This window comes from Eleutherodactylus coqui, chromosome 1 (assembly GCF_035609145.1).
Source record: "Eleutherodactylus coqui strain aEleCoq1 chromosome 1, aEleCoq1.hap1, whole genome shotgun sequence".
In the NCBI taxonomy this organism is placed as follows: Eukaryota; Metazoa; Chordata; class Amphibia; order Anura; family Eleutherodactylidae; genus Eleutherodactylus; species Eleutherodactylus coqui.
In genome coordinates this window covers 182,691,811-182,718,039 of record NC_089837.1, presented here as the reverse complement: position 1 = coordinate 182,718,039, position 26,229 = coordinate 182,691,811, and the positions used below count along the sequence as shown (strand labels likewise).

The 26,229-nt window shown below is 43.5% G+C and overlaps 1 protein-coding gene across 1 annotated transcript in view; it reads left to right on the top strand.

The window, feature by feature from the left end:
• Positions 1–26,229, top strand: part of B3GAT2 (beta-1,3-glucuronyltransferase 2) — a 169,353-nt gene that overhangs the window by 106,248 nt on the left and 36,876 nt on the right. Inside the window, exon 2 of the mRNA XM_066604394.1 lies at positions 8,816–8,960. Within this exon, the coding sequence (XP_066460491.1) occupies positions 8,816–8,960 (145 nt within the window). The remainder of the gene's footprint in view (positions 1–8,815; positions 8,961–26,229) is intronic.

The following is a 26,229-nucleotide window of genomic DNA, read 5'->3' as shown; positions in this document are numbered from 1 at the left end:
GAGCCGTCCCCGCGGGAGACCCGCACTAAAATAGAGCATGCTGCGGGTGTTTTCCTGCACACGCAATCTGCGCCTCAAGGGAAAATGACATCCGCAGGTACTTAAATACCTGTGGGTGTCCAATGCATCCCTATGGACCCGCTGCGGATCTGTCCCCGTGGACATGAGGCCTTAATGTTTGCACACAACATGCTCTGATGTTTTGGAGTTGGGAAGTGTTACTTTTGTACCATGCACTGTTTAGTCATCTGTATTCTAAGAGCTCAGCTAAGACGGTGGTGCTGTGTATAGCAACCAGCTTGCTGACTATATCCAAGAGTGAGCAGTAAAATAGAGAATGCATGTCTGAACTATTAACAAATCTAAAACAGGATCAGCAATGCAGTGTATTTACAAAATTGAGGAGCTCATCCAGGCTTTAAAAATTGATGACCTGTACTCAGGATAGACCATCCATATCAGATCAGTGGAGGTCCACTGGCTGGGCCCCCGACAATCAGCTCATTAAAGGGGCTGCAGCATTCATGCGAGTACTCCTGTATACACTGTATTTTTTATAGCAACCATTCTGAGTTTTGTCCTATTGATGTGAACAGGACAAGTCTGCAATACAAGTCGTATTCAGATGTAAACACTAAAGAGGCTGCAGTTCTCACACAGGCGCTGCAGCTCGTTCAATCAGCTGATTGGTCAGGGGACGATGCCCGGGACCCCCACCAATATTGATAGCCCAAGGATAGGCCATCAATTCTAAAAGTCTAGATAATCATTTTAAGACTGAAGCTAGCCAAAGGCAGCCTGTGCTTGAAATGAGAAAGTACAGGTTGCAGTAACTGTCTGCCTATATCCCTTTGCGCTCACAGCGAAGAGTCTGAGAAATGCACTTGTCAGCTGGCCTGCAGGCTTTTATTAACATTACATCCACATGTTAAATGAAGCACGTTAATAATCTAACAGGGAATTGATATGTCTACAACTCCCTAACAGCATTTATAGAGTTAAATACGCTGATCAATAAATTAAAATCAAGCATTCAATATTTTCTTCCTTTAACAGATGAGCTCACCTTTCCAGCTCTTCTCTAAAAATGGTGGAAAAGTTACTATTTCATGTGCATTTATTTCTCATTTATGTCTCATTGTCTTACAAATTACACTCTATGTAACAAAACGGACATTATTGTCCCTATTGGAAGTCAAATTCCCGTAATACATAGCTCTATGCAATGAAGTCAACCTGGGTGGCTGAAGGCATCCATAGACGTGACTGCTGCCAGTTCCTGCTGAAATAATTGAATATATTTCTCTTAAACGTCAATTTACAGTTTATGTGTAGATGCTTTATCTTCCAGTCTTGTATACAGCATGTTTTATAGCCCCAATGAAGGTGTGGTTCTAGCCAGGGGCGTAACTATAGAGGATGCAGGGGATGTGGTTGCATCCGGGCTCAGGAGCCTTAGGGGGCCCATAAGGCCTCTCTTCTCCATATAGGGAGCCCAGTACTATGAATAAAGCATTATAGTTGGGGGGCCCCGTTCCAGGTTTTGCATTGTGGCCCAGGAGTTTCAAGTTACGCCTGGGTCATTCCATGTCAGTTCAACCAACGCTCCCAGTTGACCATCTCATATTTCAATGAAACTTTGCACAAAGATAGACCCTGACCCTAAACTAAGATAGCCAGAATATTAGGCTTCAAAGTGCTTTGGTTCCCGAGCTACAGGTCTTAAAGGGGTTGTCCCGCGGCAGCAAGTGGGTCTATACACTTCTGTATGGCCATATTAATGCACTTTGTAATGTACATTGTGCATTAATTATGAGCCATACAGAAGTTATCAAAAGTTTTATACTTACCTGCTCCGTTGCTGGCGTCCTCGTCTCCATGGTGCCGACTAATTTTCGGCCTCCGATGGCCAAATTAGCCGCGCTTGCGCAGTCCGGGTCTTCTGCTGTCTTCAATGGGGCCGCTCGTGCAGAATGCCGGCTCCGTGTAGCTCCGCCCCGTCACGTGCCGATTCCAGCCAATCAGGAGGCTGGAATCGGCAATGGACCGCACAGAAGCCCTGCGGTCCACAGAGAGACAGGATCCCGGCGGCCATCTTCAGCAGGTGAGTATGAAGACGCCGGACCGCCGGGATTCGGGTAAGTACTGCCCGGTGTGTTTTTTTAACCCCTGCATCGGGGTTGTCTCGCGCCGAACGGGGGGGGGTTAAAAAAAAAAAAAACCCGTTTCGGCGCGGGACAACCCCTTTAATCTAGGGGGTTGTCATGTGATTACAGCACGCAACCTGAAAAAAGTGGCGATTTCAATCCATTGCCAAGCCAGTTCCAATGACTCTAGAGCAATGAAACTTCACACACTAGGAGAACTTTTGGTGCTGAATCCAGCTAAGCTACTCAGACTGCCACTCTTATCATCATTCTGCCACCATTGCATGTCAAAGTAGCTGAAAAATTCTATCGCGCAAAATAAAACTCATATTTTAAGCAGTAATAACTCATAATCAATGCAATCCCACTCAGCTATGAATTTATCAATGTGTACTCCATAGAAATGTTTCTCATTATTTACATTATGGACCCAAAAGGATGCATAGCTCTTAAGATACAATGAGTCAAAAATGGCAAAAAACACTTTTTTGCTAATTTTTCCCTTTTTCAAAGGCGAAAATCGGAATGTACTCCATTTTTTTTTTCATTTTTGTTCTATTTGGAAGAGAATTTTTTGCTCTACAAGATTCGATGTTTTTCATTTTGTTCCCAGACCTTCTAGATGGGAAAATATCAATGTCAGTGAAAGTCCTATGCACTCGCGGAGGTCAAATAATAAAATAAGTGTAAGTTTTGCATGGATGTATAATTAGTTTAGAAATCATGAGAAGGTAAATTATTTTTGGAATGAGACAACTTTTTGTGCTCAAGAAACTTATGTGATCAAAAATTGCATGGCGAGTTCAGGTGAGCCACAAGCTTTGGCCTAAGATGGTCAGAATATCATTGAGTGTTGCATAATGATTGTGGTATATTACAGTGATCACTGGGCTTATTTAGCACTCTATCCATATTGGATACTAAGATTACCTAAGGCTAGCATTTGTGTAATAAATAACAGTTATTAACTAGTTATTTATTACACAAATGCTAGCCTTAGATAATCTTAGTATCCAATATGGATAGAGTGCTAAATAAGCCCAGTGATCACTGTAATATACCACAATCATTATGCAACACTCAATGATATTCTGACCATCTTAGGCCAAAGCTTGTGGCTCACCTGAACTCGCCATGCAATTTTTGATCACATAAGTTTCTTGAGCACAAAAAGTTGTCTCATTCCAAAAATAATTTACCTTCTCATGATTTCTAAACTAATTATACATCCATGCAAAACTTACACTTATTTTATTATTTGACCTCCGCGAGTGCATAGGACTTTCACTGACATTGATATTTTCACATCTAGAAGGTCTGGGAACAAAATGAAAAACATCGAATCTTGTAGAGCAAAAAATTCTCTTCCAAATAGAACAAAAATGAAAAAAAAAATGGAGTACATTCCAATTTTCGCCTTTGAAAAAGGGAAAAATTAGCAAAAGTGTTTTTTGCCATTTTTGACTCATTGTATCTTAAGAGCTATGCATCCTTTTGGGTCCATAATGGGAATAATGAGAAACATTTCTATGGAGTACACATTGATAAATTCATAGCTGAGTTGGATTGCATTGATTATGAGTTATTACTGATTAAAATATGAGTTTTATTTTGCGCGATAGAATTTTTCAGCTACTTAAACATGCAATGGTGGCAGAATGATGATAAGAGTGGCAGTCTGAGAAGCTTAGCTGGGATCAGCACCAAAAGTTCTCCTAGTGTGGGAAGCTTCATTGCTCTAGAGTCATTGGAACTGGCTTGGCAATGGATTGAAATCGCTACTTTTTTCAGGTTGCGCGCTGTAATCACATGCCAACCCCCTAGATTAAGACCTGTAGCTCGTGAACCAAAGCACTTTGAAGCCTAATATTTTGGCTATCTTAGTTTAGGGTCAGGGTCTATCTTTGTGCAAAGTTTCATTGAAATCTGAGATGGTCGAGTGGGAGCATTGGTTGAACTGACACGGAATGACCCGCCTCTGCTTCTAGCCTTTTTCCTACCTAAGGCAAAAAGAAAATTTGCCCCTTCCCTAAACTTTACATGGGAAATTGTATGGATGGACTGTATAGTGGTCAACATGCAGCCCCTCTTGTCTGGGAAGTGTGTCACCCAAGTTGTCATAGATTGTGCACTCCTTGCTCAAAGCTGACTTCACATCTCGGCTGGTTGCTATTGGAATTAGTAAATTATGTGTAAACTGATTAATTCTCAACAATTTAGGCTGACATCACATAATGCAACATCCTCTGCTGCACAGAATTCTGGGATTTTACTATACAATGCCCATGATAAAATATACAATTTCTGAGTGCTAACAGAAATATTAGATGATTAGAACTCATTAGGCTACAGAATTGTAAATGCATCTGTAGATGAGAATGTATCATAATGCACCTAAAAGAAAGGATCAGTGCAGACAAAGTAATACAAAGTACTGTATATTCTCGAGCATAAGCCGAGTTTTTCAGCACATTTTTTGTGCTGAAAAAGCTCCCCTTGGCTTATACTCGAGTGAGGTAAAAAAAAAAAAAACTCACTTCCCAGCTGGCGTCTGTGTCCCCGGCGCGATGGTCTCCCTGGTGGTGCAGCAAGCTGCCCTGTAATTCTCCCCAATGTCATCTCTCTGCTCGGCTTTGAATTCCCCCGCCGTCAGCACTGTGTAAGTAAGTGCTGTGATTGGATCACAGCCGGCGCTCCATCATTCACAGCCATTCAGTGAGTGACATCACTGAATGACTGTGATTGGCTGGTGCTGGATCCATTCACAGCGCTTACTTACACAGCGCTGACGGCGGGGGAATTCAAAGCCGAGCAGGGAGATGACAGCGGGGAGAATTCTCAAGCAGCTTGCCGTTCCGCCGGGGAGACCATCACGCTGGGGATACAGACTCCGTCAGGGAGGTGAGTATTGCATTTTTTTCTTTACCTAGTATATACTGGAGTATAGCTAGGCTTATACTCGAGTCAATAAGTTTTACCAGTTTTTTGTGGTAAAACTTATTGACTCGGCTTATACTCGGGTCGGCTAATACTCGAATATATACGGTATATGCAAAGTTGATCAACATTTTACATCCATGTGCAAACAGAATAGTGTTCAAAAGTGAACCTATGTTTTAACTGTATCCATATTTTGTTATATTAGCCACTTTTTTATGTACAGCTATAGTAATTTGCATATTAGATACTATATTACCCAGTGTATTATTGAGGTAGTTGCATCAAGTAGAATATCATATAGCTTCTTCAGTATTGCCTGCTTTTACGGTCTGGTATAAGTGATGCTGCCTTGGAAAGTTATGGCATCCCACATAGCAGCATAACCTAATCAGCTGTCATATGCTTTTATTGTGTATTTACTTGTACCTATATTGATTGCTTTTATCGATCTAGTGCTCAACATTTTTCTCTAAGGACGAACACATGAATGTAAGTTCAAAGGAAACCATTAGTCTCAAATTTTCCTGGAAATCCTATCAGTGAAAGATGAATAAACACTCCAAGATGTGTTTTATGCGGAAAAGTATGGAAAGGTTCTACAAATGGGCAGCACACATCTCATATATCTTTGCTTTCATATCAAATTTCAAGTTCAGAACATTTATGCATGATGAGATGAGATATTTGATGTCTTTGTTAGGCAGGCCACCAGCACTCAATGCATAAGAAATGTTCTACTATCTAAGTGCTCAGTAATTAAAGAGATCACAGGTCTATAAGTGAATATATTAGTATATGTTATGCTAATCCAGAGAAATATAAAAGCCATACTGAGGAAAACATCTAATGTATCCACAATCGTCCTTTGAAATCTTTTTATTTCAAGAGTCCCAATGGGAAAATACTGTATAAGACATTACAAATATTGACTCTTGCCATAAATGTGTCATTTTAAAATGAATACGGTATTATTGAAGCTTGGTTTAGGTGTGATGTGTGGTATCCAGTTTAAGCAAAATTAGTTGCAAAGTGAGTCAATTTTGCTCCCAGGTAGAGATTGATGATTTCCTGGAGATTATTCCACAATGGTTGGATCACTTGACAGGATCACAAGATTCCTTTGTCCTTGACACACTACCCACATGCAGATGATTGGCTGCGATCCATTTTATTTAATAGATCGGGTTGGTCCGCCTGTAGCTGGAGCTTGCAAGATGTCCATCAACTGTTATGATGAGCAGGACAAATCCTGCTGTATTGTCATCTCCTGCCCTCGAAGAGCCCTTTTGCATGGGACGACTTGTCAGGCGCAGATGCCCGACAGATCGTCCTAGCGATAATTGTTCCTGTGCTTTTACATAGGGACAATCATTGCTCAGTGAATGGTTGCAGAGCTGTCCGCCTGCCTCCATTCACAGCACGCAGGCAATCCTTCATGAGTGAATGAGTGCCTGTTTACATGATCCGATCCATCAGTTTCTGCATGCAAAAACTGAACAACTAATGGGAAGCGAACAAATTCTCATTCGTCATGTCGGACATGCATTTACACTGAACAATAAGGTCGCCTGCAGACGGCCAGGTCAGATCCCATTGCAAGAGTTCTCGCAGTGGGATGCAGATCCGTGCCCCTGCAGAGACCGGTGGCTCACCCGCTCCCGTTGTCTCCGAATCTCTGAGATGTGCTGGCTGCCACCCAGCAGGTGCATGCGCAGAGCGGAGCCGGCGGCTCTTTACTGACATTTCTGTGCGGGCCTCTGCGAGACTCGCACAGAAAAAGAACATGCCGCGATTTGTTTTCCACGTGTGATTTCACGCAGACAAATCGCGGCCATCTGCCTAGTATTGCGTTTTCTAATGCAATCCTATAGCAGCGGCCACGAGCGGAAATTCTGCGGGAAATCCTGCCGCGGAAATTCCGCCCATGTGCAGGGGGCCTAATCGTTCCGATTTCTGCTCCAAGAGGGCTCTATGTTGTTGTTGGGGCACTTGCATCTGTTCCCACAGCTGAAGACATTGCTCCGTGTAGTCTCATTGCAGATAGTATTTGCTGGTTAGCCTGTCTCTAAGTACTTTTAGATTCTGCAGTGTGGTGCAGATTATAGCTTTAACATGTGTTTTATCCTGTATTTCTTGCTCTAGTTCCAAATACTTAGTTTTAGTTCTGTGTCTTGCTCCTTGGTTTTCTAGTCAAGTTTGTGATTCCTAGTTTGTGGCTTGTCTACTAGTTCCTTGTTTGTTCATTTTTTCTGCCTTTGGTCATTCTAAAATTTGCTTCTTTAGCCTTTTCTCTGGACCCTTTTACCATCATGTTCTCAGAGATAGTGTTTTAGATAGGGTCATCTACAAGGAAACATTAGGGATGTTTAGGGACATTGTAGGGGAAGATGTAGGGAAAGCCAGTGGTAGGGTCAGAGCTGGTTGTTATTTCAATTCCATACCATTTGTTCCAGCCTCCACTGTGAATTTCATTATAATCATCATCATCGGGTTATCATCACCCTCTGCTCCTGTCATCTGATGGCGAGTCCCTAGTTGCATTTGTGTTTTCACTGTGTAAATATGTGTATGATATCTATATTTCTTGCTATGTCCAACTGTTCCAGTATTCGGCTCTACTGTAAATCCTGGGGGTGTCTGAGTGCTGGGAGACACTGTAAGTACCTAGGAAGGTGACTACTAAGGGTGAAGTCGAGGTCTGCCATTTAGTAGTCAACCAGCATTGTTTGATCGGCACTGTGGAGCAGTCTTGTAAAGGTTACAGTGAAAGTACACACTTAGTAGTAGTGTCAAAAGAAAAGACAGGGACATTTTCAGTTTTTTGGGGAATATAGTAGTCAAATTAACAAGCCATGTTTTTGTATCTTATGTGAAAAGTTTGCCCCTAACTTTTGCGGTGAAAATACTTGGGTACCCACTTTATATAATGAAGTATATGCTGTGGGTGTGTACAACGTACATAAAGCACTACAGCCAATAAACAGTGTGTCTCATTCATCAAAACTGTCATAAAGAAAAACTTTGTTTCTTATAGCAACCAATCACAGCACAGTAGCTTTCATTTTACCAGAGCAGCTTCAGAAAGTTGAGCTCTGATTGGTTGACATGGTCACCAAAGACAGTTTTGACAAATTAACTCCAACGTGGTCATATGACTGTGCACATTGGCCATCCATGTATAAAGTAAATGTCCCTTTTTTGTGAAGTTTTTGTTTATGTTTTTACAGCATGTGTATATTTTACAAGAATGTAACTCTGCATAATAAGGGGAAGGGTGGAAGGAGTATATTACCTGTACTTATTTTTTTTTTTCAAACCTCCATTGCGTCAGTTCTAGTCCCATTTTTGGACAGGCAAGATAGGTGCTGCCATTCTTAGACTACATAATACCCCATAGTGCATTGGTAGTCTTAGACCACCAATTCACTATATGTTCTCTATGATTGGCCACCGCTGCTCATATGATCAGCGCTGGCCAATCACAGAGCAGCGCATAGTCTACATATAAAATGTTGACGACCATTTTGGATTCCCAAAAACAAAAGCAGAATCGACACTACAGAAGAACAGAGGCAAAGTTCAAAAGCAAGTAATAAATATATACCTCCTCCACCCTCCGGTCCTGGGACAGAGTTTTGTCCAGAAACAAGAGGGTTGCTTTAAATAAATATATAGCTGATCTTTCATTTTAACTGTATTCATACTATATTCATATTTCTTCTTTACAGATGCGCACAACACAAAAAGTCTCGGTATGGCCAGTGGGCCTTGTTGGCGGGCGACGGTATGAACGTCCAGTTGTGGAAAATGGAAAAGTTGTGGGTTGGTACACAGGATGGCGAGCAGACAGACCTTTTGCCATTGATATGGCAGGTGAGCTACATATGGTAAACAATATAAACTGTAACGCCTGCAACCGCACTAATTCTGTGAATCAAAAAAAACTATTCATCAGCATCTCACGACAACAATATCATGCAGTTAGAGATTTAGTACGGAACTCCAGTCTTATGGGGAAAGATTCAGTGTAACTTGCATTTCATTCATTTATATTCTGAGCCGAGCAGTCCAATGGGCGGTCCTATCAGTCATTAACAGCTTTCTGTGTATTACAGTGCATACAAACGTTCCCTTTAAGATATCTATGTGTGTGTATAAATCTGCTCAGCTCATTCAACTCTATGAGATGCTTCCAGTAGACCTGACTGCATTTCCAATGTGATAGGTTCCCTTTAAGACAAATATAGGAAGCAGCAAAGAAAATCCAAATGGAGTAAAAAGAAACCTCACTAAAGAACATAGGTTTCTATGATGGTAATACATCACTATATTTTCAGCTGACAGAAGGGGAACAGTATATCACTGCGATTTTGCTTGTCTTGAACATAAAAGTGAAACTAAAGACAATAAGAGAAATGGCATGAAAACTGTAGTTATTAAATTAGGAACTGTGCAAAAAACTAGAAGAACAATGTACAGTAGTATGCAAAAAATGTAATCATTGTACAATCCAAAAGGCCTTTCAAACTACATACAAATAGCCCCTTCTTCAGTTAACAGGAGAGCAGTAAGTTTGACAAAGATAATCCAGAAACTGTACAAGATAGGTACAACATCGAACACAGCAACACTTTCAGGATTACTGTGTCCCCTGAATGCATTAACAGCATTTCTAAAATGTAAGGTCAAAAATCTTGGGACTTGTGATTGAGGGTGGATTAAAGGCTAATATGGACTATTTCTGGTAGCCTTGGGTAACATAAGGGTTAATTTTAATAGTTTAAATTTAGATTTTGTAGTTTTAACCATAGTGGTCTAGGGTTTAAGGATTATTTCTTGCAATGTATGGTAATTAATTGACATTTAATCTCTGGTAACATAAAGTAGTAAAACTGTTCAGTCTGATTTCCCAAGTTGTCTAAGATTGTGAATGGGCTGAAGGTAACAAGAAGTTACATAAATGGTACATGGTGGGTTAATTATGTATCCAGTTTTCATCACTGTTTACATCCTATGTACAATAAGGCTGCATTCCTACAGCGTTTTCACTGCACTGTAGGATTCTGTCTCGGTGTTCCTTCGCAAGTGTCGAAAACAGCCCTGAGACAGAAGCCCCCAAATGAAAGAATTCACTGTCATTAGTTAGATGGACACTACTTTGATGTCCATTTGACAAGGACTCTATTTGTTTCCATTATACTTGGAGTACAGAGTAGCATAGTTGAGGGTTCTGTCTCAATGCCATTTTCACCACTTGAGACGAAATCCCACAGTGTAGTGAAAATCGCTGTAGAATGCAGCCTAAGCGGAAAGGTCGGACTTTCTCAGGCTGAGTGTTTTGCTACCCCTTCCTGCCCTGCACCAACCATACAGAGGAGTATGATCACTTAAAAATTGGTCTGGGTGAGATAGTGACTGGAACCTCCCTATGTGTATCTGTTCGGTCCACCCATATGTATGGCCCTGTCTATCTAAGAAAAGGATAGCATACAGAAACCTGCATGATGGGCAGCAGCTAAATGCTGTAACAGGGCAAAATCTATTTTGCAGGTCTGCCTCATGGTTCATTTCCACAAACATATTTTCACCTCGTATTATGCACACAATGTATGTGTGTGTAATATGCTGTGAAGGGAGTCAATAGTGGACATTGATTTGCATTGAGCCATTCATATTTACGCATATACATTGCATGTAATTCACGTGTAAAAAGAGACAGCATGTTCTATTTGACTGCATATTACGTGCGTACAGCCTTATTGTTCTCTATGGGTTGCGTATTTAACGATGTACATATGAAATACATTGCATATGTGCAGTGTTGCATACGCAATGCCACTATGAGACAGAGCAGGGAATTAAAAAAAAAAAAGAAACTAGTCACACTGCGCATGGCATGCATACGCTCTAATGCACAGTGCACAATCACTGCCATTCACAGCAATAGCCGGCTCATGCATATGGCCATGGGAATGATCCCTTATAGAGATGAGCGAGCGTACTCGGAAAAGCACTACTCGCTCGAGTAATTTGCTTTATCCGAGTATCGCTGTGCTCGTCCCTGAAGATTCGGGTGCCGGCACGGAGCGGGGAGCTGCAGGGGAGAGCGGGGAGGAACGGAGGTAAGATCTTTCTCTCCTTCTCTCCCGCCCGCTCTCCCCTGCTCCCCGCTGTGACTCACCTGTCAGCCGCAGGGGCACCCGAATCTTCAGGGACGAGCACAGCGATACTCGGATAAAGCACATTACTCGAGCGAGTAGTGCTTTTCCGAGTACGCTCGCTCATCTCTAATCCCTTACTGTGTCACAAGAAATGGAAAGCAACACAGGTTACAGAATATGGTACAGATGACAGAGTTACAAAATAAGCAACTTTTTATTTAAAAGCATGAAAAAAAGCAGTGTTATGCAGTTTAGGAACAGTTCAGGAAACGATTGGTATTATACATAATCCTGACTAGCAGTTTGATGTTATGTGCACCCAGAAATGACGTTTCACACTTTGTATTAGGTAAACACACTTGAAATAAAATAAATTTAACTTCAACACAATCTATTAGAACAATAATCGTGACTTAGCGCACACAGTTTGTAAATAACAGGAATACTTTATGCAACATGGGAATTTGCAAAGGTTCTAAGTTCAAGTTCGGTCACAGTCACAATTCTTTGCTAAGTATTTAAGCCTTCTTACAATTACCCCTGTCCCAAATAATGGTGTGTTTCTCCTGCTACGCTGCCAGCGGGCTTGCTTAGTACCTAAAAAGTTGTTATTGGTATCTACATTGTTTGGCTTTTAATGAGGCTGGCCTCACTTACAACCTGATGCTTCGGAAATTCTCAATGTCCTAAGGTAGATCTTGATTTATTGTATTTGTAGCACAGCTCCTCTATTGGCAATCACTTGGCAAGCTTTATCTATCTCTGTGGCAACCCCGTGGCAGATCCAGGCATCCTTCAGTAGGGCTATCGGCGGTCCCAGTGTCCCTGCAGGAGCTCCTGTTTTTTTTCCAGCCTACCATCTTGCAATGTCCTTGCAGGCCATTGCTAGCCAATGACCTGTCTCTCACACAGCAGCCCTGTTCCCAGTAAAGTCTCTGTGCCTTCTCTCTGTGACATAGCAGATTAAACCTGTTATAATGCCCCAGAACGTTCAAACCTTTTGTTGCGGGACATAGACTGAGTCCCTGTTATTTCCTATTGCAGAAGGCAGTCAGCTGGGTACTGATATGCTATTTGTGTTACCACTGCATTACAGAGGGGGCAGACTTGCCTTTAACCCCTTCCTTCCATATAGCAGGGAAGAAGGGTCACAAACCGATTCCTCAGGATCTGGCACGTCTCGATGATTCAGTGATTTGGTACTTTAAAGCAACCCTCTGATCCTGGACAAAGATGGCTGCATGAGCTCTCAGACTACCACATTGCACTGTACAGTAATAGTGCATCACTCATCTAAGACACTACATGCTGCTCTGATTGACCCGTGCTGCCCACATGGGTATTGTTTCCTAAAATATTTACAGGCCAACCATTAATGAAAAATTGTTCAGAAAAAAGCTATCTAAAATCCTTAAATTATGGTTGTCCAGATTAAATAGGCCAAAAGCAAAGTCAAGGGGGTTTCACACATGGCATTATGGGGGCATTTCAGCATGTTTCGTGGTGCTATTCCCTTACCTTTTTTCCTGCCATTTATTTACAAAAAATCGATACATCCATACTTAGCAGTAGGTCATTAGTGAAGTATGGAAGGCACTACAGTCAGAAGGGTTTTGTGCCGTGTGATTCCTTACTTTTGGTGAGTGATTTTGGTTGGTTGTGTTTGTTTTTTTTTCTCGAAGCACAGCATATGCTCTAAATGTGGTGTTTTTAATCCCAGGCATTTTCTCATAGACTTCTGTATAGATTTTTTTTACAAAGCTTGAAAAGCCGCAAAAAAAGAGCATCAAGAAGCTTTTAAAATGGGATGAAATTCATGACATGTTTTTTAAAAGCTAGAAAAAAATACCACAAAAAATGTGTATAAATCTACCATAGATTAAATGAAGAATATGTGATCCAGGCCAGAGGCGTAACTTGAAGCTGCTGGACCCTAGTGCAAAATCTGGAACTGGGCCCCCAATTATAAAGCTTCATTGATCATATTGGTTTGCAATATGGGAAAAAGAAACTTTATGGGCCCCTGTGCGACTGCACCCTCTGCACCCCCTATACTTATGCCCCAGATCCAGGCCATTACTTTCAAACTGTCTTTTCAAGCTACTGTATCTGCTCTACTCTGAAGCTGCTCCAGCCACTAATGTCTGTAGTAGTTCAAGTGAAAACAATTTTCTGACTGCTCATTTTGATCGACTAAGTCCAAACTGCTTTTTGTCAAAATTCGTGGGTAAATTGAATTTCCCATAATACCAGCTACAGAGGTCAGCGCGCAGCCGTTAATCAGCCATGGTGTCTTGCTGATATCCCCAAATATGTCATCTATCTTGTATATGCAGCTAGCAGTGGGGTTCGGGAAATTAACTTATTTTGGCCAAAAGGAAACAGCCCACAAAGATACAAGCTATACTCTATAGCCTTCTGTTCTCACATAATAGTGCTTCCCTGAGAATGCAGCCTATTTAGTTGGCAGGGTGTTTTTTTGTCAATATGAAACAAAATGAAACCCAAACAGGGAAACAGCAAATACAAACAGTGCGTGTCAAAGGCCTCAAATGTTGCTCAGACTTAAGTCTGGCTACTAAGAATTAGGCTGTATTAACACAACTGCGAGACGGTGACCGGCAAGGTGCTGGAGGGCAGGTATGTGTCGCCTAGGATGCTCTCCTATGCTGCCTTGGGGAGCGCTTGGGCAGATGCGTGCCACCGAGCAGCCTGGGCTCGGTGAAGGAAGCCGGCAGTATAGTGTTAGTAGCATTAAGCCACTAACACGTTGTAGTATGTAAGTGGCTCCAAGCCACATAATCCGGGCCGGCTTTTCCTGGAGTGACCAAAGTGAAGGGTGGGATGGTCACTCCCACGTACCAGGTGGGGCTGGTACCAGGCCTTATAAAGCCTGGGCCTACAGGGCCAGGAGGAGAGCTGAGACCTTTGCAGGTCTGAGAGTCCTGGCTGGCTGTGGGCAGGAGCCATTTGTTTACCAGTACGTAGACAGGGACGCTACATGTATAGTAAGTGCTCAGACGAGCAGGAGTTACGTTATGTTTGCCTGATGTTAAGGCCTGTATTTTGCTTTTGTTTGCTTGGAAATAAACCCAGGCAAAGCCTGGACTAAAGACTTTATCCTATGTGTCACTGTCTCTGACTGCTTATGCCCCGGTTGCTACCGAACCTAAACGCTAATCCCTCACATATGGTGTTTGGATGCGGGCAGCGGTCTTAAAGAGACATACACCAATTAATGGACATTTTGCTGCAGCAGCTGGAGAACCGTTGCTAAGGGCAACCGCCCAAGAGAGATTGACTGGAGAGTGCTGTAACCCCCATGTCCTGGGTGAAAGCTGCAACGGCACAGCCATCAGATACTGCCAAGATGGAGGAACTGATAAAGCAGCTGGTACAAATGAACGTGCAGCAACAGCAAGCGTTGGCCCAGCAGCAACAAGTGGCGGCGACCCAGCAAAAGATCCATGAGGAGGCCATGAGAGCTCAGGCCGAGACTAATGCTCTCCTGGCGCAAAGTGTGCAGAGGTCGTCTGGTTCGCTCCCCACCACCCGTACCGCGGTACAGACGGCCTTACAAAAGATGACGGCCACCGATGACATCGAGGCCTATCTCGCGGTCTTTGAGAGAGTGGCCGAGAGGGAGAAGTTACCGGCGCCTCAGTGGGCTGAGGTAGTAGTGCCTTTCCTGACGGGAGAACCCCAAAAGGCCTACTTTGACCTCGGTGAGCAGGATGCCAAGGACTATAATAAGCTCAAAGGTGAGATCCTGGCACGCTTGGGCGTGGACTTTCACGGACGACCTACCAGCTCACTCCCAGATGTACGACCTGTTCCACCTGGTGAGAAAGTGGCTGCAGCCGGAGGAGTCGTCCCCGGCAGAGATCGTACAGAAAGTGGTTCTGGATAAGTTTATACGCTCGTTGCCTGCCCGCAATCCAGCGCTGGGTGGGACAAGGAGGTCCCCAGGACATGGACCAACTCGTGAGCCTCGTCGAGAGGTATAAAGCCACGGAGGACTTACTGCAAGCCGTGCCTCCTGGTCGTTCCAACCCCAGGAACAGCAAGTCAGCTGGAGCCCCTGGTAAGACTGTTCCATATGTAAGGGGTGTCAAAAGTGTCCCATGGGGAGGCGGCTCAGAGGGGGATCGTTTGGGGCAGAGGAGGAGCCCCAAATGGACATTCAGGTCCCGGGTAGAACCCCAAGGAGACCGGGCCTCCATACGATGTTGGCGCTGTCATGAGCCCGGGCATCTTGCTGCCAACTGTCCACTTACCGTGGAACCAATGGACTGTGACTCTGCCCGGCGGAGGTCGATGTTCGCACGGCCAGTGTGCTCTGCAGAGACTGCGTCAGAGACTGATCGACCATTATGTCACCTAAAGGTAAATGACTTTGCGGTGACAGCTCTACTGGACTCAGGGAGCTTGGTTACGCTGGTGCACTCCAGCCTGGTCGATCCCACAACCTTCACCAGCCGTCGCATGGGGGTTGTTTGTGTGCATGGGGACACCAAGGAGTATCCTATTGCCCTTGTACGACTTGATACTCCGTGTGGACTTGCCACCCATGAGGTGGGCGTTGTAAAATCCTTAATGCACACCGTGATCCTCGGGAGAGACTTTCCCCTATTTTGGGACTTGTGGCGACACCGAGGGTCGTCTGCAAATAAGGTTCATGATAATGCAAATGTGTATGATGTGTGTCCAGAACCGTTTGACCCTGAGGGTACGGTTCCAGCAGTAGGGGTGACCCAAGAGAATGGGGATAACTTTCCCTTAACAGTATTGGCGGGTGAGACGGAGGTACAGGATGAAGTAGTTGCTATGCCTGACTTAGAGGTCTCACGTGCCAATTTCGGAACTGAGCAGCTCCGAGACCCCACCTTAGTAAAAGCTAGGGAAAATGTTAAAGTGATAAATGGGGAGCCTCAATTCCCAGGGGCTGATACTGTGTTTCCACACCTTGCAGTCAACCAAGAATTGTTGTATCAGGTTGACAAGGTCCGTGGGGAGGTTGTGGAACAGCTGGTGGTACCTCCCTCAGTCCTATCGTAGGATGGTCTTAGACCTGGCGCACAAGCATGTGCTGGGAGGTCATCTCGGGAGCGAAAAGACTAAGGAACGCATCCTTCAGTGTTTTTTCTGGCCTGGGGTACATGGTGATGTAAAACGTTACTGTGAGTCGTGCCCGGAGTGTCAGATAACAGCTCCTATGCCCCATTACCGGAGCCCCTTAGTGCCCTTGCCCATCATAGAGGTGCCGTTTGAGCGGATCGCTATGGACCTAGTTGGGCCCTTGGTAAAGTCTGCCCGGGGTCACCAACATATATTAGTGGTTGTAGACTATGCCACCCGTTACCCCGAAGCCGTTCCTTTACGCAATACGTCATCCAAGGGTATTGCAAAGGAACTACTTCACATGTTCTCCCGCACGGGCATACCAAAAGAGATCCTGACGGACCAAGGAACCCCCTTTATGTCAAAGGTCATGAAGGAATTGTGTAAGCTGCTGAATATTAAGCACTTACGGACGTCTGTGTACCACCCACAGACGGATGGTCTGGTTGAGAGATTTAATAAGACCCTAAAAAGCATGCTAAAAAAGGTAGTCAATAAGGATGGGAAGGACTGGGACTGTCTGCTGCCATATTTAATGTTCCCAATCCGTGAAGTCCCACAATCCTCCACTGGGTTCTCTCCCTTTGAATTAGTGTATGGTAGACATCCCCGAGGGCTCCTTGATGTAGCTAAGGAGACCTGGGAGCACGAGTCCACCCCCTACAGGAGTGTTATTGAACACATCTCCCTCATGCAAGATCGAATTGCGGCGGTCATGCCCATTGTTAGAGAACATTTACAGCAGGCTCAAGAAGCCCAAAGCCGGGTATATAACCGGTCCGCCAAGGTGAGAACCTTCAACCCTGGAGATCGGGTACTAGTGTTGGTGCCCACCCTAGAAAGTAAATTCCTAGCAAAATGGCAAGGGCCCTATGAAATAATTGAGAAAGTCGGAGAGGTAAATTATAAGGTATACCAGCCAGGTAGGCGGAAACCAGAACAGTTGTACCATGTAAACCTAATTAAGCCATGGAAGGACAGAGAAGCCCTGACTGCAGTGAGCACCCCCCATGGTGCGGTCCCAGAGGTGTGTGTATCAGGGTCCCTGTCCAAATCCCAACAACAAGAGTCGAGGGAATTTATACAACGTAATTCAGATGTGTTCTCTGATATACCAGGGCGTACTGGTGTCATAAAAGACGACATTATAACTGAACCAGGGGTAAAGGTTCAGTTGAAACCGTACAGGGTTCCAGAAGCCCGCAGACGAGCCATCTCAGAGGAGGTCAAGAAAATGCTAGACCTCGGAGTAATTGAGGAGTCGAAAAGCGAATGGTCCAGCCCTATCGTGCTGATACCAAAACCTGATGGCTCTCTGCGCTTCTGTAACGACTTCCGGAAGCTAAATGACGTGTCAAAATTTGACGCATACCCAATGCCGAGAGTGGACGAGTTAATTGAGAGACTGGGTCATGCCAGGTACTTTTCCACTCTCGACCTTACTAAAGGCTACTGGCAGGTTCCCCTTACGGACAGCGCGAAAGAAAAGACTGCGTTCGCCACACCAGAAGGGTTGTTTCAGTACATCTGCCTACCCTTCGGTTTGCATGGAGCCCCAGCAACCTTCCAAAGATTGATGGATATCATACTCAAACCCCATCGTCAATATGCATCAGCATATTTAGATGATATCATCATCTTTAGCGAAGACTGGGACAGCCATCTACCCAAGGTACAGGCAGTACTGAACTCCCTTAGAAAAGCAGGGCTCACAGCAAACCCAAAGAAGTGCGCCCTGGGTCTTGAAGAAGCACGATACCTGGGGTATATAATAGGTAGGGGTATTATAAAACCCCAGGTCAATAAAGTTGAAGCCGTTCAGAACTGGCCACAACCCACAACTAAAAAGCAGGTGAGAGCCTTTTTAGGCATTGTAGTGTACTATAGGCGGTTCGTACAAAACTTTGCTAGCATAGCAGCGCCCCTAACAGACTTGACCAAGAACAGTAAGTCAGTCATAGTCAAGTGGAACCCTGACGCAGAAAAGGCGTTCCAAGAATTAAAACAGGCCCTCTGTAGACGTCCAGTGTTAGTCACACCCAATTTTAAAAGGGAATTTATTGTCCAAACAGACGCGTCCGATGTGGGACTGGGAGCAGTTCTGTCCCAAGAAGTAGAGGGAGAGGAACATCCCGTAATTTATCTGAGCAGGAAGCTCACGCCACCGGAAAAAAATTACAGTATCGTTGAGCGGGAGTGCCTAGCCATCAACTGGGCTCTGGAATCCCTAAAATACTACCTGCTAGGTCGGCACTTCAGGCTGATCACAGACCACTCCCCCTTAACCTGGATGTCACAGGCAAAAGAAAGAAATGCCAGAGTCACTAGATGGTTCCTGACCCTTCAAAATTTTAGCTTTTCGGTAGAGCACAGGGCCGGAAAGCTACAGGGCAATGCCGATGCCTTATCAAGGATGCATTGCATGACGGCGAAAGGTGTCCGACCCCACAGGCTCGAACAGAGGGGGAGGGTATGCGAGACGGTGACCGGCAAGGTGCTGGAGGGCAGGTATGTGTCGCCTAGGATGCTCTCCTATGCTGCCTTGGGGAGCGCTTGGGCAGATGCGTGCCACCGAGCAGCCTGGGCTCGGTGAAGGAAGCCGGCAGTATAGTGTTAGTAGCATTAAGCCACTAACACGTTGTAGTATGTAAGTGGCTCCAAGCCACATAATCCGGGCCGGCTTTTCCTGGAGTGACCAAAGTGAAGGGTGGGATGGTCACTCCCACGTACCAGGTGGGGCTGGTACCAGGCCTTATAAAGCCTGGGCCTACAGGGCCAGGAGGAGAGCTGAGACCTTTGCAGGTCTGAGAGTCCTGGCTGGCTGTGGGCAGGAGCCATTTGTTTACCAGTACGTAGACAGGGACGCTACATGTATAGTAAGTGCTCAGACGAGCAGGAGTTACGTTATGTTTGCCTGATGTTAAGGCCTGTATTTTGCTTTTGTTTGCTTGGAAATAAACCCAGGCAAAGCCTGGACTAAAGACTTTATCCTATCTGTCACTGTCTCTGACTGCTTATGCCCCGCTTGCTACCGATCCTAAACGCTAATCCCTCACACAACCAATAGCGAGTCAAGCCTCAGTTTCTTGGGCACGACTCACACCGCACAGAGCATGGACACCGAGTCCATATTCTGCACGATGTGCAGGAGAACGCACATTTGCATGTACTATTCTCGTGTGAGACTCGCACAAAACTATTACATGCAGCTATTTTTCGGTCTTGGAAAAATTGCCCATGTAAATAGGTTCATTGCAAACAATGGGGTCTATTTTCATGCAAATTTTGTACATCTCAACGCACAGAACTCTTTGGAGAATATCAGCCATGTAAATACAGACTTATTTGGAGGTCTTATGCAGCTTTTTCTGCAGACCACAAAGTTAGCCGTTTTTGTCTCAGAAAACTGCATCAGCAACAGCCAAGTGGATTCAGTAGGAATGGGCAATCTAAAGAAAGGATTTATACTTCTCCTTCCTGCTGGATCAACTCTTGACTTTGGTTCGAAAAACTGCATCAAAAGCTGCAGTGGCATTTTTCCAGAAGGAGCCAAGGATATAACCTCAAAGGTCCTCATTAAACAGTAAGTAGAAGCATATGGCTAAAATATGTGTAAACCTGAGAAAGAAAGAACCTGCGGGTTATTAGCAAGCAGGACGTGACTGTCAGACACAGAATGCAGTCAACACACAGTGAAAATAATAAGTCGAATTATTTCATGAAGAACGTATAGTTCATGTAGAGAGGTCTACCCATGATGATTCATTACCATATGTCGCCAGTGGACGTTTTCAGTTCACAACTCCATCACATCTATATATGTTTCTAATAAGACAGCATAGTTAATGCTATACAACATATTCCTTGTATTTGTATAATCATTTTAATGGTATTAATGCAGCTCTGCTATGTTTTCTTAGACTAAGGCCAAATCCAATTGGCCATATGCATATCACGCCCAAGAAACTCGGACACAACTCCTGTTTGACAGCACACAGACACCTGTCCAATCTCTACAGACCCTGCACTTTGCAAGTCCTATTCTCATCTGGGAAAACGGACCAGAATAGGATATGCATGATTTCCTCAAACGTACCATCAGTCCATGTGATAAAATCATCAGTCTGAATAGCTCCATATGCTGTTATGGGGCCGTGTGCTGCACACATGGAGAGTACACAGCCCAAATATACAGCCATGTAAGTGGGCTCACAACTGCAGTATACTTAGTACAGAACCATAGTTTTACATTCAGTAGAATGAACACATTGTAACTGAATGTTTTCAAGGCTGACAATGGGTGAAACCTTTCAAGTTCGGTCACAGATATGATGTTATTTGTATTGAGTTATAAGCATGGGTGACTCATCATGAGAATGTACTAAATGAGATATTTGGGTGCACTTGACAGAGTTTATAATCGTGCATGTTAAACATTTAAGATCAAATGCCAAATAGACACTTGGCTTTGTTAGCAACATCTATTTTCGACAGAGAAAAGCATCTATGAAAGAATTCCTACAACAATCATCTTTGACACTCATCCATTCAGCCTATTGTGTGACTTTCAGCATTTTATTCTCTATTTGTATGTATTAACATTTACTTTTAGTACTCGTACATTGTCATTCAACTGCATGCATGTGCCTTCATATATATACAGAACAGGAGATGCCAGCTATTTGTGTGTCTATATATATCTCAACAGGCCAGTAATGTACCAGCAGGCTGCTATCAGCAAGTCTAATGTGGTCAAGACCCTTAGTTGAGAGTCAGTTACATCATTTTATGGTATTGTAGCCCTTACAGTGGCTAGATAAGGGTACACACCTTTATGGTTCTATTCAGAATTAATGCTGTGAGACAAGTGATTTGCAGTAAAGCATGTTACCTGTTCGCCTTACTTAAGTTGAATCCTTGAGGCAAGAAGATAGAAGGGTTCCAATAACATACAGCCTTATTTTGGTATTCAGTACATGTCTGCCAGCATTGGATGATATAATAAAACGTATGAGTAAGGCTGCTTTCACATCCGTGATTGGGGTTCTGGTCCCCTGCCCCATTCGGGGAGCAGGAAAGGGGAATCCCAGCGTTCAAACTGCTCTGTCTCTAGACGGAATCGAACAGTGCTGGGCGGACCCTATTGACTATAATGGGGTCCACCCACTTTTCGCCCAGCTGGCCGGCTTTTGGATGAAAGAAAAAGCTCTGCATGCAGTGCTTTTTTTTCTAGTATTTGCATCTGGATGTGTGACGGAACATCTTGCCGGAGGCTCTGATGCAGATGTGAAACCGGCCTAAAGTGTTAGTATATTAAATAAGAACGGTTTTATATCAGACTTCTGGAGCTGTCGATGTCATCCCTGAGCTCCATTTTAACCAACTGATTGGCAGGGGTGCTGAGAGTCAGATCCCCACCAATGTAATATTGATGGCCTATTCGTAGGATAGCATATTAATTATAAAATCCCAGATAACCCCTTTAATGATTCAATGCGATCCTTCATAATACAATAGCAGACACAAGTACAGTCTAACAGTGATCAGTACTAATAATATATTTAGAATGATAGTTTAAGTGGACTTCAATGAAATTGGACCCAGTATGCATGTTTGAGATAGTAAAATTAGATCTGGCATGGTCCGATATGACGAGTGACACTTCGTCATACTAAGTATGTTGACGCTACAGTACTGTACAAAAGTTTTAGACAGGTGTGGAAAAATGCTGCAAAGTAAGAATTAGAGATGAGCGAGCGTACTCACTAAGGCAAACTACTCAAGCGAGTAGTGCCTTATGCGAGTACCTGGCCGCTCGTCTGAAAAGATTTGGGTGCTGGCGGGGGAGAGCGGCGAGGAACGGGAGGAAGCTCTCTCTCTCACTCTCTCCCCCCGCTCCCCCCTGCTCACTACCGCAACTCACCGCTCTCCCCCGCCGACACCCGAATCTTTTGAGATGAGCGGGTAGGTAATCGCATAAGGCACCACTCGCTCAAGTAGTTTGCCTTAGCGAGTACGCTCGCTCATCTCTCGTAAGAATGCTTTCAAAACTAGAAGATCCTTCCATCTCTTCATGTAATCCCAAACAGACTCCATGATGCTGAGATGAGGGCTCTGTGGTGACCATGGGATCACTTCCAGAAACTCCTTTTCTTCTTTATGCTGAAGACGGTTGTTAATGACATTAGCTGTATATTTGGGGTTGTTGTCTTGCTGCAGAATGCATTTGGAGTCAATCAGGCGCCTTCTATTTTTGAAATACGTTCTTACTTTGCAGCATTTTTTCCACACCTGCCTAAAACTTTTACACAGTACTGTATGTAGACAACAGGAAATTTCAAGCTGCATTATACATAAAGTTTATGCTATCCAGAACACCTCTTTTATTAGACCCTCTCTGAATCAATTTCTCAAGGTCATTCTTACAACTAAAGTAATGAATGCATTTTTCGTATTCCAAAACCTGTTCTCTGTCCATAAAATGTGGTAAACCTATTGATACAGGAACTGACCATCGTCTTAAAATATTGAGAGATTTACACCAAGTTAACCCATTTTCTATGTTAGTTTATGGCTTTCTATGCAAAGTGCTAGAAATGTTTCTTTTGCCTATTATCCGTGTTTTTATTTTACAATAGTGCATAAATATACTATGACTAATGCATGAGAAATGTATGAGAACGGGGAGCAAAAATTTATCTTGAGGTTATATAATGTGACGCAGCAGACGGATGGAGCTTTAAACGCTTGGCTTAAGGGGAAAGTCACTGACATACATCTTTGGTAGATGAAGGCAGAAAAGCTTCAAAATTGATCTCATCAATCTCAAAGTGTAAAGTTAAGCTCTCTTTCTCTCTCTGGCTGTCAGAAGACCATGGTTGGCTGATCTTTTGTATACATGTGCGAAATACTCCTGTGCTCAGAATTCAGAGTTTAAGCTTCACCAACAGGTTCCTGGAATCATGTATTATACAGTAATTAAGCATCAGTAGAACTTCCACATGTATCTACATAATATATTTGTAATCAGTGTAATCTGTCTTTAGAATGAGACAATTATACACAAAAATGTTTTATCAGAGGTTTTATGATGAAACACTTTACATTACACACCTCAACTACTACATTTGAAGGCAGAATTTTGTAGTATTCCATCTATTTTTGACATGAAGCTCCCTCTTTATATTCAAAATTAAGGCCGGCAACAGCTTATATAAGATATATGTTATTAAGACAAGACGTTACTACGCTGCTGTCTAAAGCACTCAGCCAGTGGTCCAAGGTTGTTGCTATAGCCTAAGTGTTGTAATGGGGCCCACAGGTTGTAAAGGTCCACACTGAGATGCAAGAATATCAAGAATGGAATGAGAAGATCAGCTATCCTGCCGTTTGCACTATTATTTGCCTCAGTTTATTGTTGAAGTGGTGCTGCAGCCTCCACGGTCTTGGAAGTATTGGAATATTCTTAGAATGGACAGTTAAGGACAATCATTCCCTTTATCACCAACATATTGCATTTTCTTCTACATTGACATGATAGAAGAACATACAACCATTGTCAAAAAAAATCAAGCACCTAAAAGAAGTTTTTAGAATTGAATGAAACTTTCTATGTGTGACTGTAATGTTGATATAAATAAGTGACTACAATATTAGAGCAAAAGAAACATTTATTGTAGAAAACTGAACACTTGAAGGGAGGCTCCAGTACTCTGTTGTACCTCCTCTAGCTTGGATACAAGATGTGATACGGGTGGGCATGGAGGCATACGGGTTCAATATGGTATCCGGTGGCATATCAGTCCACATTTTCTGTAACTGAGCCTCTAGATTGTGCAAACTCATGGGCTGTTGAAGTTGGCATCCAAGATGGTCCCATACATGTTCTATTGGAGATAAATTTGGCGACCGAGCAGGCCATGGAAGTGTGATAATGTTGTGAAGACATTCCGGTGACGGCCTTGCTGTGTACAGCTGAGCGTTATCCTGCCACCTCTTGGAAGCCAGCACGAGAGGGACACATGTGGCTGCAGGATGTCCTGAACATATCGCTGAGCTGTCATTGTCCCTCGTACCACTACTAGGGGTGACTATTATATGCGATGGCCCCCAGGTCACACCAGCAGTGGAAGCAGTGTACCGCTCCCCAGCAAAGGCAGAATTGAGGCGCTCACCCCTAGGTCTCCAGACATGAATACAGCCGTCATCAGTGCCCAAAGTAAACAAAAATTTATTGTTAAAGGCACCCAAGTTCCACTCCATAACAGTACAGCTTCGTTGTTCACAACACCACTGCAAATGGTGAGTGGGTGTCAAAGGCAGTAGATGTAATGGGTGGCGTGAGACCACATGTCTTTCTCCAAAGTGCCTGGGAATGGTTCTCACAGACACAATGGTGCCACCTGTCTCTGTATGGTGGACAATGAAACAGTTGGCTCATGCTTGTCAGATGATCAGACGACCCTCTCTATTAGTGGTCTGTTAAGGGCATTCTGAGCTTGGTTACCTTGTGTGTGCGCCCTCATGCATCCACTAGTCCCAACATCTCTTAACAGTGGGGTTAAAACGGCCCAGGTGGTGGGCATTTTTTTTCTATATAACCTTCCAGCTTTTCATATTCCAATAATGCTCCCCCTCTCAAAATCTGTTAATTGGTTGAAATCTCTTTGATTGCATCATAGAGTTATCTAGCGGTCAACAAGCTCTACACAAGTGGAAAAAGAGGTCCACTACACACAAGTAGCCTCTGAGAGCTTTCTTATAGACCAAGGATGGATCCACTTTTAGGGCCTCAGGTGACAAGACTGTTTATCTAATCACGCCACAACTCTAATCATTTGGATATCTGCCTGAGATGTAGCTGCATGACGGATTTTGCAGCAAAACAACATCGCTGTCTAGGTGTTTGATTTTTTTTTTTTTTTTTTAAAGAGTGTATTTCAGTGCAAGCGTTACTGTAATACAAGATTTTCCTGGGAGCACCTGAGAGTCCATCTCTTTTTTTTGTGCTTTCTTTCCTTGTCTCATAGGAGTCTTTAAAAAAGTCATTTCATGCTTGAGGTTTATAAATGAAATACTAAACAGCTAATGAAAATACTAAATGAAGTTACTCAAGACTAGCCAAGAGATGACATATTTTTATGAAGCAGTGGCAGAAAAATAGGCATTTTATCCACTTGTGGCATTGCAGACACTCCAACTGTATATCATTTTGATTTCAGACTCAGTAATTTCTAATAAATCATTTCATGTCTTCCATTTCTAAGAAAAATACTGACCGCCTAATGAAAATAATAAAGCTCCTACTAACTAGAAAATTAGACACTTTCCAACCACACTGGAAACTGTCTGCATCTCCCATTGTTACACTTCAAGTGAGGAAGGGATGATTGATGAGGAGAATGGAAGAGATTCATGAGAAGTATGCAGGAATTATTAAGTCTGAACAATGGCGTGTTTCTGGAAACTGAAAAACATTAACAATCCATAAGTCTTAGCAAAACTTATCCCACTGAGCGCTTCAGGTATTGTGACTACAATGACTTCCCCAGAAAAGAATCATTGTATCTGCCCGGAGGATAAAGGTGAGCAAGGGCTATTTATTTGAAAATACCTGTTAGCCAAGAATAAACTTAAGCCTTCTAAATGACAGAATTCCCAGTCTCTGGGCCACGTTTATCATAGAGGTGATATGTAGAATCCCAGGAGGTGAGGCACAGAGCAACAAAGTCTATTGACTGCTCCTTTCCTCCTTCATACATGAAATACAACAAGCACGTTGGTGCAAACCGCCCTTTTGTCTGTTTTGTTGTGGACTTTACGTGATTTTTCACAGCAGAAAATACACTGTAGTTTAAAAA